At 49.0% G+C, this 13,604-nt stretch overlaps 1 protein-coding gene across 1 annotated transcript; it reads right to left on the minus strand.

Annotated features, from left to right (window-relative positions):
• Window positions 1-1,194: 1,194 nt before the first annotated feature.
• On the minus strand, window positions 1,195-7,694 carry LOC118213467 (general transcription factor 3C polypeptide 4-like). Its single transcript, XM_035392474.1, has 5 exons — window positions 7,368-7,694; window positions 4,768-6,504; window positions 3,901-4,031; window positions 3,476-3,564; window positions 1,195-3,117 (listed from the first exon to the last, which is right to left on the minus strand). The coding sequence occupies exons 1-5, from the start codon at window positions 7,659-7,661 to the stop codon at window positions 3,053-3,055; spliced, it is 2,316 nt and encodes a 771-aa protein (XP_035248365.1). The 5' UTR covers window positions 7,662-7,694; the 3' UTR covers window positions 1,195-3,052.
• Between the last annotated feature and the right edge of the window lie 5,910 nt (window positions 7,695-13,604).

Here is a 13,604-nt window from a genome sequence, read left to right on the forward strand (position 1 = left end):
TGGAGTCCCCGCGCGCGTGAGGCAGACATCAGGGCTGCCCCAGAGGGCGTGTGCACGCACGGGGGCTCGCCCTGCCCCCCAATACCCACCCCTCCTCCCCCGGTAACCGACACCTCACCGGTAACGGGTCAGTGCCCCGCCCCGCACCGCACCTGGAAAGGGAGGAGGGGGGGCTGTGGGAGGAACGGTCAGAGGGCTGTGTTAACAGCCTGATTTAAAAACTCCCCCCAGACGGGTCTGAATGACTGCCACCCCCCCAAAAGACCCACTTAATTACTGCAGAGGAGCCCCAGACATGTGGGTCCAGTGAGTTCTTTAACACTGGGGAGACATTACATTTATTCAGGAAGGGGGGTTTTGGAGGGTGGGGTTTATGTGGCAAAATGAAGCAAATCCAGCCCCCCCCAAACCCACCATCTCCATATATTCAAATATTCCCTGTGCTCTCTTTATTTTTAGGGGATCTCTACTGCTACCCCCCCCCCCCCCCCCCCCCCCCCCCCCCCCCCCCCAATCTGTTTCATTCCGAAATTAGCTGATTTATTCATCGGACAACTCTGGGTTTTAAGTAACGCGGGGGAATGGAGTGTTTAATATTTAGAACTGAAAACACACTGATGGTCTAAAACACAGAGGAGGGCTCTGTTTCAGTAGCAGAAGTTAATATACAGCAGATCTCTTCCAATCCATTTTTTATATCTCAACAAAAAATAAACACAATTTTTTATTTATTTTCACTTTCTCTCCAGAAATGGAGAGATAACTATTTATACACACAGGCACATTTAAATAGTGTAATACATTTATATGTGGCATTACAGAAATGTTCAACATAATCAGTTTGTTAGTAAAAATCCTAAACTTGCAGTTATACTCAGTGCTACAATATTCTATTGCTCTTATTTCTATATATTTATATATATATATATATATATATATATATATATATATTGCCCCTTAATTTTGGAAAATTAATTTCAACAGGTTTTCACTTTTTCATTTGTGTGTGGTTGGCATTCCATAAGGCTATTACCAATGTAACATGTCATTTTGCCAGAAGAACTAAAATGCACTGCAGTCACAGTAATTGGAGCAGTTAGTGTTTTGGTCTTATGTGTGTACGATGAATGCAATGGAGTTCACTCTCAATGGTGTTCACTCTCATGGGGAACAAAAGTCACCACAGCCTCCGAATACAAATCCAGAACAGTTTATTTACAAAATAACAATAAAATTGAAGCAAAAACACAAATTCTTGGCAAAAGTATGAGGTCACGCAAAATGAATGGCCTGAACCACCCAAAAACCCGTTTTCTTTTTTAATCCTCCCACAGACAGAACCGCCAAAATTGAAGACCTCGTGGGTCTACTAACGGCTAGTTTTCTCGCCCGTTTATTCAAGTTTTTCTACGACACCACCAGAAGACCCGTAACCGGGTGAGAGAACGAAGAGGCTGCGGTGAGCAGCGATTGGTTGAGCAGTGAGCACATGACTGGAAGAAGAGCGGTGTCTCTAAATGGGGCCCTCAGTTTGGGCCCCTTGTAGAGGTTGCCATGGTGATTCACCCCCACCGGTTCAATAACAATTCCACTGAATAAATACGTAATATCTCAGAGAAAAAAACTGTACGCTCTGGACAGCGCGTTTCCACAAAGGCAACAAACACTGTGAATGGAAGGTTCCGGACGGCAGAAACAGGGGGAGCTTGGTCACGCTCAGCTCATATTTGGTTCTGAAAAGGAAAAGGGAAACCACAACCTCTCCTTCCTGTGGCCCCGTCCCTGTCGTGCCTCATTTTGTACTGCACAGATTGCTTCCTGTGTCAAAACCGTATATTACGGCATCGTATCGTGGGAAAAGCGGGTTTTTGTTTATGAAATGCGCTGCTTTCCAGACAAAAGGTTGATAACATGACCATCAAAAAATAAAAAACTCAGTCATAACATCTAGCATCAGAATTAAGACGGATATTTGGGTGATAACAGCCTTTGCCTTAAAACGTGCAAATTCTGACCGCATAGCGAAGAGGTGACCGCAGACAACCTCAGGAGGGTGAGGCAGATCAGGAAACGGGTCGAATAGTGTCCGAGTAGGCGGGACTTGTCGCTGTGGCAACCATTTAGAGTCCATCATGGACCACAGAAATGTGGAGTCTGCCGTGCCCGGGCATCCTAAGGCCGTCAGTCATCAGTACCTGACAGAGCCTGCAGCGGGCGAGAGCGCCACCATCGCCAACGACGCCCGACCGCACCTCTGATCAGGAGCCGCCAACCGCCAGTCTCCGTGGCGACCGGAATCGGGGGCGGGGTGCGCACGGCTACGCGGCCGACGCAGATGTCCCCCGACCCGTGTTCTCAAACGAGGGTTAATTATATTTAACAACGTGCACTCTTTACCCCCCTCCCCCCGCCCCTTAATTAAAAGGAGTCCTGGGTCCGGCGGAGGAATCCGAGCCGCACCTCATTACAGCAGAACCTCGTTAGGAGCCCGCCCCATGGGGGAGGCGGGGGGCGAGTCGGGTTTTAAACGCCGCTCCCCATCTCTCCCGCTCTCGCTTCATCTAATTGGCCCGGAGTCCTGTTCACTGAGCTCATACAGTCAGCAACGTTTTTGTGTGATTTTTTGTTTTTTCCCCCCTCAACATCAGTTGGTAACGTGTCAATGTTCCAAGCACAATACTGGGGGAAACTTAGCCGCTTGTACTGTTATAAACGGCCAGAGCTCTGTAATGGTCACATGGACGGTGGGGAACAGCGTGGAACTGGAGCGCTGCCTTCAGCTCCTTCATCATCAGTCACATCAATGGCAGGGGAGGATGGCGGGATCTGCTCTTCACCACAGCCCATCGAGTCCCAGAAAGAAAGCACGACCCAGGCCAGACTCAGGCCTGATCCAGGCCAGACCCTGGTCAAACCCAGGACAGACCCGGGCCTGATCCAGGCCAGACCCGAGCTAAACCCAGGACAGACCCAGGCCAGAGCCACACCTGACCCAGGCCAAATCCAGGTCAGACCCAGGCCTGACCCTCACCTGACCCAGGCCAGACCCAGGCTAAATGAGTGGCGAGTCGCAGAAGGTGCAGGGACCTTGTAATATCCGCTTGATCCAATCTGGGTCTGGGGGGGGGGGGAGGAGAAAGAGGAAGATTCAGTTTCATAACACCCCTGTCCTGCATGCACCCATAAACGTGCTTGGCTCGTGCTAATTTAGAGGTGCCTTCAATTGTAGGTCACTAATATCATCACAGAATGTACCGCTTTGACAAAACTTTCCTTCCAGTGGAACAGAAACACAAACATAATTCCTACAGCTAACCAGATCATTAATTCAGCCTTTCTGGCGTCTACAAGCGCACAAGGATCTGACAGACTGAAAAAACGTATGAGGTTCTGGAATTCCGATTCCTTCCATTAAAATGTGGGTTCACTTATTATGTTCTAGGGCAGGGCTGTTCCTGGAGATCTAGCGTCTCACCTTCGGGCGCAGGGTGCCTGGCGATGCCGTCCCCCAGGAGGCAGCGTCTGTAGTCGAGCGACTGACAGGCCCGGTACGACAGCACACACCTGGGACAGAGAAGAGCGAATGCGGCTCGTCAGGGCGGAGCGCGTCGCCCGGGAAACAGGGTTTAGGGGGAGGGGCTTCGGGACATTCTGCCGATCCACACAGAACCGTTTACAGCATCAGAGAGTCGAATCGGCCAATGACTGCCTGGTGTGAGTGAACCTTAGAGAACGGCCTTTTCCCAGAGTGGACAGGGGAAACAGAGGGGTGCGGAGGTGTAAAAGAGGGGTGTAGAGGTGTAAAAGAGGGGTGTAGAGGTGTAAAAGAGGGGTGCAGAGGGGTAAAAGAATGGTACAGAGGGGTAAAAGAGGGGTGTTTAGGGAGCAAAGAGCGGATACCTGAACCAAATGTGGCCGTTGCTGCAGACGGCCTGCCGGGGGTCGCTGAAGGGCAGCACCTCCTTACACAGGCTGCAGTACTCTGGGAAGGTCTGCTTGTTCATCTTCTTGAAGATGTGACCAATCAGCACCTGAGGAACACCGGAAGTGTGTTTTTGCCATAGACCAAGCCATAGGAGGAACATGGGGATGAACAAAATTGCAATGTGCTCAATTTGACTTGGGAGTAATGGTTGATCAAAGCCTTTCCGGAAAAAAAGCCTAAAGGGATGCTGGGATTTGTAACGAAAAGTATTGAGTATTAATCCAAGGAAGCTACACGTATCTTATACAATACATTTGTTAAACCACATTGTGTGGTTGTATTGTGTGATGTTCTGGGGACCGTACTACAAGTAAGATATAAAGGCTCTGGAAAAGGTTCAAAGAAGGGCAACCAAATTGACTCCTGGTATGAAAGATAAAAGCTATGAGGAAAGACTTAAGATACTTCATTTCTTCAAGCTTAGTAAAAGGAGACTTAGGGGTGATTTGATTGAGCTTTTAAATTCATAAAGGGGCTTTAACAAAGTCAACCACAATAGATTGAGTTCTGTCAGTAGAATGAGGAGACATAAATAGAAATTAGCAAAAGTTAAATTTTTTACAGACATTAGGAAGAGTAGTCAATGTACGGAATATCCTGCCAGGTCACGTAGTAGAGGCAGAAACTCTGAGGATTTTCAAGACCAGGCCTGATTGATACGGTGTTAGATACTATCTAGTCTGTAGGTAATCGGAGCACTTGGCACAGTTTAGTGTGTGTGTGTGTGTGTGTGTGTGTGTAAGAGTGCGTATGTGTAAGAGTGTGTGTCTGCGTGCTCTTACCTCAGCTGCCCTGTCCTCGTAGGTGGAGTCGCTGGAGAGGAAGTCGCAGACCCCCCGCGTGGGGATGCTGGTGTTCTCGGTGATCCAGGTGTGCAGGTAGACCTCTCCCAGCACGGTCTTCATGTGCTCCCGCGTCAGGTGAGTCTCCGTCTCCTGAATCATGGCCGTGATCTCTCTCGCCTGCTCCTCCGAAGCCCCGCCCTCCTGCCCCTGGGACTCCGCCCCCTCGGAGGGCCTCTCGCCGTCGTCCTCGTCGCCGTCCTCGTCCGTGAGGAAGACCTTGGCGGTCTTGGGCGCGGGGCGCCAGCGGGCCTCGGTCGGGGCCTTCTGCAGCGACTGGTAGAGCACGCGCAGCAGGAAGAGCTTGAAGCGCCGCAGGTAGGCGCTGCCCGAGGCGCACACTTTCTCGTCCAGCTCCCCCTGCAGGCCGGGAGGGATGCGCTTGTCCTGGAGGACCTTCCAGCGCACCAGGTCCAGCAGGTCGGCCTGCCGGAACAGGCTCTGCACCCCGGAGCGGAGCACCTCGCCCGCCGCCGCGTCCGCCGTCTTCAGCGTCACCAGCTGCACCTGGTGGGCCCGGGAGATCGGGTGCTGCCAGCCCCTCATGCCCTCGGAGGTGAGCAGGGCCAGGTAGGCCCCGTACGGGCTGACTGCCATGCCGTGCACCCGCCGCCCCGCCACCCCCTCGGGGAGCTCCAGCGCCTCCTGCCGGAAGGTCACGGCCTCGTCGGTGAAGACGGGCGTCAGCCTCTTTATGGAGCCGTCGGACGCGCAGGTGAAGACGGCGCCGTCCCGGCGGCCGGTCGCCATGGAGACGATGGGCGTGGCGTGCAGGCCGGTGACGTGCGAGTTGTGGACGTTGAGGCCGGCCTTGGAGATGAGCAGGAGGCACCAGAAGAGGTAGGGCCCGCGCGCCGCCACCACCAAGCTGCAGTCGCACTTCTGCCGCGGGTGGTACAGCGACACGCAGCGCACGCCCAGCACGGGGATCTGGTCCGCCTCCTGCCACAGCACCACGGGCTGCCGCAGGGTGAAGCAGCCCTTCACCGCCTTCAGGTTGACGGGCAGGATCTTGACCGGCCCGGCCGAGCTGCCCACGATCAGGCCGCTCATCCGGCGCCCGCCGTGCTGGTACTCCCACCAGGCCAGGGCGCTGGGGCGGGCCACGCCCGAGGGCAGGGTGCTGCAGGACACCACCGAGTCGGGCCCCAGGAAGGGCAGGGCCAGGTGCCAGACGGCCAGGTCGCCGTTCTCCATCAGCACGGCCAGCAGCACGGTGCCCACGTCCTTGCACTCGTTGTTGGTCTGCACCCGCTGCGTGGCGCACACGCTGGACCACTCCATGCGCACGGGCGCCTGCATGCGGTGCCGCCGCCGCAGCTCGGGCAGCTGGTCGGGCGGGCCCAGCGGGGGCTCGGCGCCGGGCGGCGCGTAGCCCTGCTCCGCCAGCGAGCGCCCGTACAGCTCGGTCAGGTCCGCCAGTGGCGTCCAGCGCATCCTCCGCCCGCAGCTCTGCACGGTCAGGCGCCCGTCCAGCGTGAGCACGGCCAGCAGGCAGCGCCCGTTCCCGTCGCAGCCCGGAGGGGACCAGCTGGTGTACTTGGTGCCCCTCAGGGGCGGCAGCGCGCCCACGGCGGGGTTCATCGTGCGGTCCAGCATGAAGGCCTGGCTCACCGCCGGGTCGTCGGAGCCGGCGAACCTCTCCTTCGCCTCCTGCACTTCTCGCTCGGGGCCAACCTGCGGAGCGGGAATCCGTCAACGTACAGGAAACGGGGACGGGAAGGACATAGCCCACGAACGTACAGGAAGCGGGGACGGGAAGGACATAGCCCACGAACGTACAGGAAGCGGGGACGGGAAGGACACAGTCCACGAACGTACAGGAAACAGGGACGGGAAGGACATAGTCCACGAACGTACAGGAAGCGGGGACGGGAAGGACATAGCCCACGAACGTACACACAGGAGCAGGTATGACAAGGATTTAGCATGGGCAGTCAGATGAAAAAACAGAAAAATAAATCTAAGGTTTCATTACTGCTGGGGAAATCATTTCATTGCCACCAACTAGAGGCTCTTCACTGAACAAATGCAGTTGTTTTACGTGCATTTATGACACACGTTGACGCAGAAATTACTGGAACACCACGCAGCTAACTAGATAACTCAAATATCAACCATAACTCCTTAAAACAAAGGAGATTTGCCAGGGAAATAATCTTCTTAAGAGTAGTGGTACCTAGCTTGCAACGGAAATTAACTGCCAACTAGTTTTTCGCGCAGGACTGACCAATGGATCAACTGTAAACGATAACCACGTTTCAACGGCGGCGCCGCATAGATTCGCCGCTACACTGCCCGAGTAAAACATGTCGAAGAAAAAAAACTGCCGTAGTTTACCGATCACAGTGAACGGAGACAACTCTTGCAAACCCAAAACCATTTTACACTTCTGAATGAAATGACCCAGTTAGCACGACATGCCCCTTGGAAAACAAAACTATAACTTCTGTGCAGAGTGACAGGCGCCTCTGGAGTGAGCGCGCGTGCAGCCAGGACTGCGCAGCCGGTACGCAGCCATTCCCAAATATTTTATATACCTGTAGCACACAAACGTCTTCTGGCACGGGGATGGAGGTCCGATGTATGATCAGGTCTCGGCTATAGCTGTGAATGTCGCACACCATTTCCATTAGAGAAATACTATTTGTACAAGAGGCCGATATTCTGTGGTCTTCTGACCAAGATAGCGGTTCCAGGCCGCACACCGGACTTAAGAGCTTCAGTACTGGCTCTCTCTTTACGATCGGTCCATGTCCTGTCAATGTGCCGGTGTCCGGCTCGGTTTCAGTCTCTCCTCTGCCCGGAGCACGATCCGGGCTCGAAGCCGCCATTTTCCTCCAAATGAAAACAAGAGCTGTGTCTCCAGGAAGTTGCACTCATGGTGAAGGCGGGACATCCTGTAACAGCGGTTTAAAAACGTAGGTTGCCAGATTGGGCTGTATTTGCAATTTATGCCGCGACGTCCCCTTTTACAACTACTCACATTGCTGTCCTGTAATTTGGAAACACATTTAAGGGTATTATTATTATTATTTTATTATTATTATACATCTTTCTTTGGGTAAGCGCGCCTGCTGAACTTGAACGTGATTTTTAACACTTGCTGGTGTTTTGGGGATTCAGGCGCAGTCTTTCCCAAGTTTCCAATTTCTTGTTTTTCTGTATAGCTGTCTTTGTGACAGTTTATGTAAAAGGCGCTTTAGGCTACAAAAAAAAATGTAGGAAAACGAAATTATTGTTTTAGAATGGCCGACTTTAATTAGCAATGTTGTATTTTTTATTTTAAATCGTAGCCTAGTTAGTATAGTAAGCAAATAATTCAAAGGAATACAGGTGCAAACAGTAACAGAACTACAAATAATAATAATAATAATTATTGTTATTATTATTACTGTTGTTGTTGTGATATAATAATAATGATTATTATTACTACAATTATATTATTATTATTATTATTATTATTATTATTATAATGGGATCATTCTTTGACAATTATAATTTCATTCACAGTGCTACAATTATATGTGAACAATCAATGTATTTACAATTTCAATTTAATGTTGCCTCAGTATGACTGTGGTTGCACAGGATATGCTACTAAGTGGAGGTGGTAAATGTTAAATATTTTCTGCAAGATTGTGGTATTTTTTTGTTTCATTGGGCCTCATTCACAAAACTTTTGTTCTTAAAAATGTTCCTACGAAAAACCAATATGGGATTCATGACACATGTGCAGAACTTTGTTTTTGTGCATATCCCAGGTGTATGAGATGATGAATGCTGATTGTTTGTAAATTTTATGCCCAGTCGCGTACAGATAAGAAAAAAATGATGAATGCGATAATGCTCGTGGAAACGTTCTTACATACAGTTTGCAATGTGATCGTACGCATGTTTCGTGAATGAGGCCCGTTGTGTTTTTACGCCCTGGGTCGTGTGCAGAACTGAAGTCGTCAAGAAAATACCAGTGGTCCCCTTATTTATAAAACTACTATAGTAGCCTACAACGACAATCTACAATAGGCTAATAAAAATAACGACGATGACGACAATGATGATGACGGTGATCATTATTGTTATCATTGTCATTATTACCATAAACCAGGCGATTAGAGAATAGCTGAATTAGCCTATAAACTAAGTAGACTAAATAAAAAATGTGCTACGTATTTACTCATTTTGCCTACTCGAGGCAAAGCGCTCCGCGCGTCCCACGTACTTTGGCCTTTAAAGTTCACAGCCCAGGGGTCATACCCAAAATCCGGGCAAATCCGGTAAACAGTCTTCAAGGACAGGTCATTTTCGTTCCTACAGAGAAAGATTTTAAATAGAATTTTCAGCGCATTTCAGAAAAAAAATTTTTTCGCACTAACATGCATTTTAGTTGGACTAATTAGGCCTAGAGCTAGCTCACCTATTACGTTTCAGTGTAGAGAATTTAATGGATTTTGTGAGCGCGTCTCTGTGCGCAGACGTCTAAAACACTTTCGTGTTCGAATGTGAGATGGGGCGCGCGAGCTGATTAAATTGACCCGCGTTATCTGTTTTGACCAGGTAATTGTACCCTTCTAGTGCAGCTGAGCTCACCGGACGAAACCATGAAAACAATGCTTTTAAAAGGGCTGAATTATTCACTCCTCTCTGACATGGTTCGCTTTTATAAATAGAACGCATCACTAAATAAACCTAAATAGGCTTCCCCACTGGTTAGGATTACCACGCAATGATTGGCCCGATCAACCTTTTCCTACATCTGTACAATAGCTGAATCAGCTCTGCAGAATTAAGCCTACTGACAACTGGACGGGAAGTCCCCACGCTCTTTTTATCAAGCTGTAGACTGGCAGGGGAGCGGTCCGTTGTTTCCATGTTATTGTATATTACAAGGGAATTTTTCTATCGGAAAAAAACGAGCATTAATAATTATGTCGGAGGAATATACACTGTAAACTGGTTCCGCTGTTTTAAATACATAGTTTCTCGGCTTTGTTAGCGCCCAACTAATTGTTGGGTATTACGCCTGATATATAAATGGGGCCTTCATAACTTCTTACATTTTTAATTAAACGTGTCGCGGATTAATATTTTACAAGCAGGCAATGTATCTCGGGCCATGGTTTAAGATTTGTTTCCCAGGAGCTGTCATGAACTGTCTTATTATGTGTTCATCAAATTCCTCCCTTATGGTCACCGACTTATCCGTGTCACATTTTCAGATCCACCAGGCCAGCACCTCTGCGTAGCCTGCTCTTTCCCATCCGACTGTAAAGTTAGCGAAATTTGATAGCTTTAAACAGAGGACTGTTTATTTAAGTGGGAAACATACCTATGTATGTAGACACCGCGGTCAAACATGGACGCTCTTTGTAACCGTAAGCCGGCGCGGTGTAACTAATAGCCCACAGTTGTTTGAATAGGTCAGAATTGTTTTGGAAACGTGTAATTACAAAAGCCAATCTTGTGTTACACACCACGAGCAAGGTGCAGGCCTAGCCATATATGCACTTCCCTGATAGTTACTTGTAGTAGTTGTGATAACCATGGAATTCAGTTTCTGTGGCCTCTTTTATAACATTATCGGCTGAAAATGAAGTATTGGGAAAAAAGATTTTCCTCTTTTATTTATAAATTTCCTTTTTAAACAATGAGAGATGGACCCACAGGTGCCTGTTCCCCTTATTGGACCTCATTCACGAAACGTGTGAAAGATCACTTTTGATCATAAACTGTGTATAAGAACGTTTCCGAGAACATTTCGGAATTCATCATTATTTTCTTATCTGTACTTATTCATGGCTGTTTCCTTATGCAAATCACATTGCACATAAAATTTACAAACAGCTAACAGTCATCATCTCATACGCCTGGGATATGCACAAAACCAAAGGGCTGCCATGTGTCATGAATCTCATATAGTATTTTCATTGGAACATTCTTAAGAATCAAAGTAAGAATAATTTAAGAAAATGAGGCCCATTGAGTCTGTATTCACAGGATATGTTTTGTTCAGTGACCCTGGTCTGTAGTGTTCGTTGGATTCCGCTATGACCCTCTGGTTCAGAAGGGAATGTGCCAGCTCTCAGTCTGGGTATTTAAGGTCTTCCTTGCCCTGAAATCTGCTCTTTCTGCAGGGTCTGTTTGAAGTTGTTTTTAACGAGTTCTGACCGGCTGTTCCTCACCCAGTCGCCTCCATAAGCTCTCTCTCTCTCTCTCTCTCTCTCTCCCTCTCTCTCTCTCTATTTTTCCGTCTTTCCTCTGGTGTGCCCTTCTTTTTGCGTACACCTTCTCTCCTATTTGCACAGCGACCCTTTTCTCTCTGCGATTTTGTTTATGTTGATTTACCTTTTACGAGACATCCCATAATATGACTGTGGTGTAAAAGTTAGAGACCATTTCTATTCTTTATTCTTTCGGTCGCCTCCCATAGAAACCCTCTGTCCCTCTTTAAAGTGCCCCTTTGGAGTGCCCCCCCCCCCCCCCTTTAGTTACGCACCTTGCGTTCATGCATCTCAAGTATCGTCTTGTCGGAAACACACTCTGCAGTTGGAAAAAGGAGAATGGGAAGAGGAAAAATGTTCCTGGCACAGTTTAGTAATCCCAAGTGCACGTGTTTATTTGGCAGTCCAGTGTTTAATTAGGGTTTGTTTTCTGCTCCCCCCCCCTCCCCAAACACAAACCTCTGTTTTCCTTTTGAGGATGTTGCACTCTGCTCTCCTAAAATCAGGAATTCTGCCCTGGGTCTTGAAAATTGCGACCAGGGGAAAACTCTGGTTCTGAACCAATCAAAAACTGTGACAGTTTGGCTTAAATCAGTGAGAGACACACCCCTCCTCCACCCAGCGCTCGCTCGCTCCTGTAGCGCTGCGTGCGCAAACTCCACACAGAAAGGCCCTGGCCGGGATTCAAACCTGTGACACGACAGTGCTATTCACCGAATGCAAAAAAAAAAAAACCAATGATGTCATTCTTCTACAGATTTTCAACCAGTCGGCAGTGAACCAGCACCCTGTTGCTAATCACCATGTGCCACTTAAAGTTGAAACCAAAACCAACCATGATAACCCAAAAGCCTGCTTTTGGTTTGGGTGTTTAGAGTATGACTGAATGCCTTTGGCCTGGTCAGGGATCTGGCCTGCAAAGCCAGTTGAATTTTTGGTTTTCAATAAATTAATCACTGATTGCTGTCACTGATTGCCCAGAGCCTCTACTTGCCTGGTGTCCCAGGGTTAAACATCTAAACACACACACCAGTTCAAGCTTTGGGGCCTGCTCTGGTTTTGGTTTCCCACCTGGCTCATGGGCTATGAGATCCTGATTTACTGCTTTTGGCTGATTCGCTGAGGAGAGCCTCAGCGAAGGGTACATCAGTACTGTGATTTACAACGAGACTGAATTCTAAAATACGTTTTTCTCTTTTAGAGAGCACTTCAAGGTCCCATGAATTCACCATTATTGAATACAGTACATCATCAAAAGCAGACGGTGACCTTAAGTGCACTGTGTGAGGCAGAACAGACATGGGTTACTCTGTATAAAGAGTTTTAACACTACAAATACAGCTGAACACCCGCTTTATGCTTTTGATGTATTTTCACTAAGCATTCATAATCCGTTTACAATGATCAAGTTCATTAATGCTGATAAAAATCGAAACCTCCTCTGGTAACTATGACGACTTCTTTATTTATGAATTTTCTGAATCCTCATTAGCAGTTACTGTTGTGCAGCAGTTACATTTCTAAGAGTTAGCGTATATACTCAGTGATAGTCGATACATTATTAATCCTGGATAATGATTAATTAACAAAGGCCTCAGGTCCTGTAGTGGCAGGTACAGACTGAAACACTGACATTCCCTCATGAGGCGCTGATTTTTTCCCCTCTCTGTCTCTTTCTTTTTTCTCGCTCTCTTTTGCTTTCCACTCCGTCCTTCTGTCTCACCTTCTTCCCTTCTTTCCTCCCCTCTTCTCTTTTGCTCTGTCTCTTTTTTCTCGTCTCCCCCTCCGTCTCTCCGTCCTCTCCGCGCCGCGCGGTCCGTTCTCCTGCCCCAGTTTGAGGGGCCTTGGACCTGGTCGTTTTCCCAGCATGCTGTGCGGGTGCAGAGTTCTAGCCGCCGCTCTCCGCCACTTCGATGTGCAGGGACAAGGACAAGAGCCCTGCTGCCTCGCAAAACATGCCTAAACCCCCCTCCTCCACCTCTCCACGCCCCCTCCACCCCTCCGCCGCTCCCCCCCCATTCGGCACCTTTGGCTGGCCTCTCTCTGACAGCGTGGTACCGCGGGATCGGGACCGTGTGCGGAAACGGCAGGCCGGTCGCGGTTTTGGCCGCCACAAACCGAAACGCAGGTGAGCCGCGCACCTCGTTTCTCCGGCTGGCCTTTCTGCAGCCGTACAGCACCGATAAACGTTTCTGTGCAGTAAAAAAACGACTGAAGTTAAATGTCTTAATTTCTGTCCCAGTATGGTCCTCTTGTCTCATGAAAACTGCAGCTCTGGCTCGCTTTGCTTGCTGTATGGGCATGGTGAAGTCGCATCAGTGTGTGTGTGTGTGTGTGTGTGTGTGTGAGAGAGAGTGTGTGTGTGTGAGAGAGAGAGTGTGTGTGTGTGCGTGTGTGTATGTGTGTGTGAGAGAGAGTGTGTGTGTGTGTGCGTGCGTGCGTGTGTGTATGTGTGTATGTGTGTGTGAGAGAGCGAGTGTGTGTGTGTGTGCGCGCAGGTGCGTGCGTGTGTGTGTGTGTATGTGTGTGTGAGAGAGCGAGTGTGTGTGTGTGTGT

This window comes from Anguilla anguilla, chromosome 14, assembly GCF_013347855.1.
Source record: "Anguilla anguilla isolate fAngAng1 chromosome 14, fAngAng1.pri, whole genome shotgun sequence".
Taxonomy (NCBI): domain Eukaryota; kingdom Metazoa; phylum Chordata; class Actinopteri; order Anguilliformes; family Anguillidae; genus Anguilla; species Anguilla anguilla.

Bases quoted from the DNA above. Each gene is read 5' to 3' on its own strand.
- LOC118213467 (XM_035392474.1), bottom strand. From the start codon at position 7,661: ATGGCGGCTTCGAGCCCGGATCGTGCTCCGGGCAGAGGAGAGACTGAA. The intron at 4,032-4,767 runs GTAAGAGCACGC...GGTGTTCCTCAG, and splicing joins ACGAGGACAGGGCAGCTGAG to GTGCTGATTGGTCACATCTT. The intron at 3,565-3,900 runs GTATCCGCTCTT...TCTCTGTCCCAG, and splicing joins AACGGCCACATTTGGTTCAG to GTGTGTGCTGTCGTACCGGG.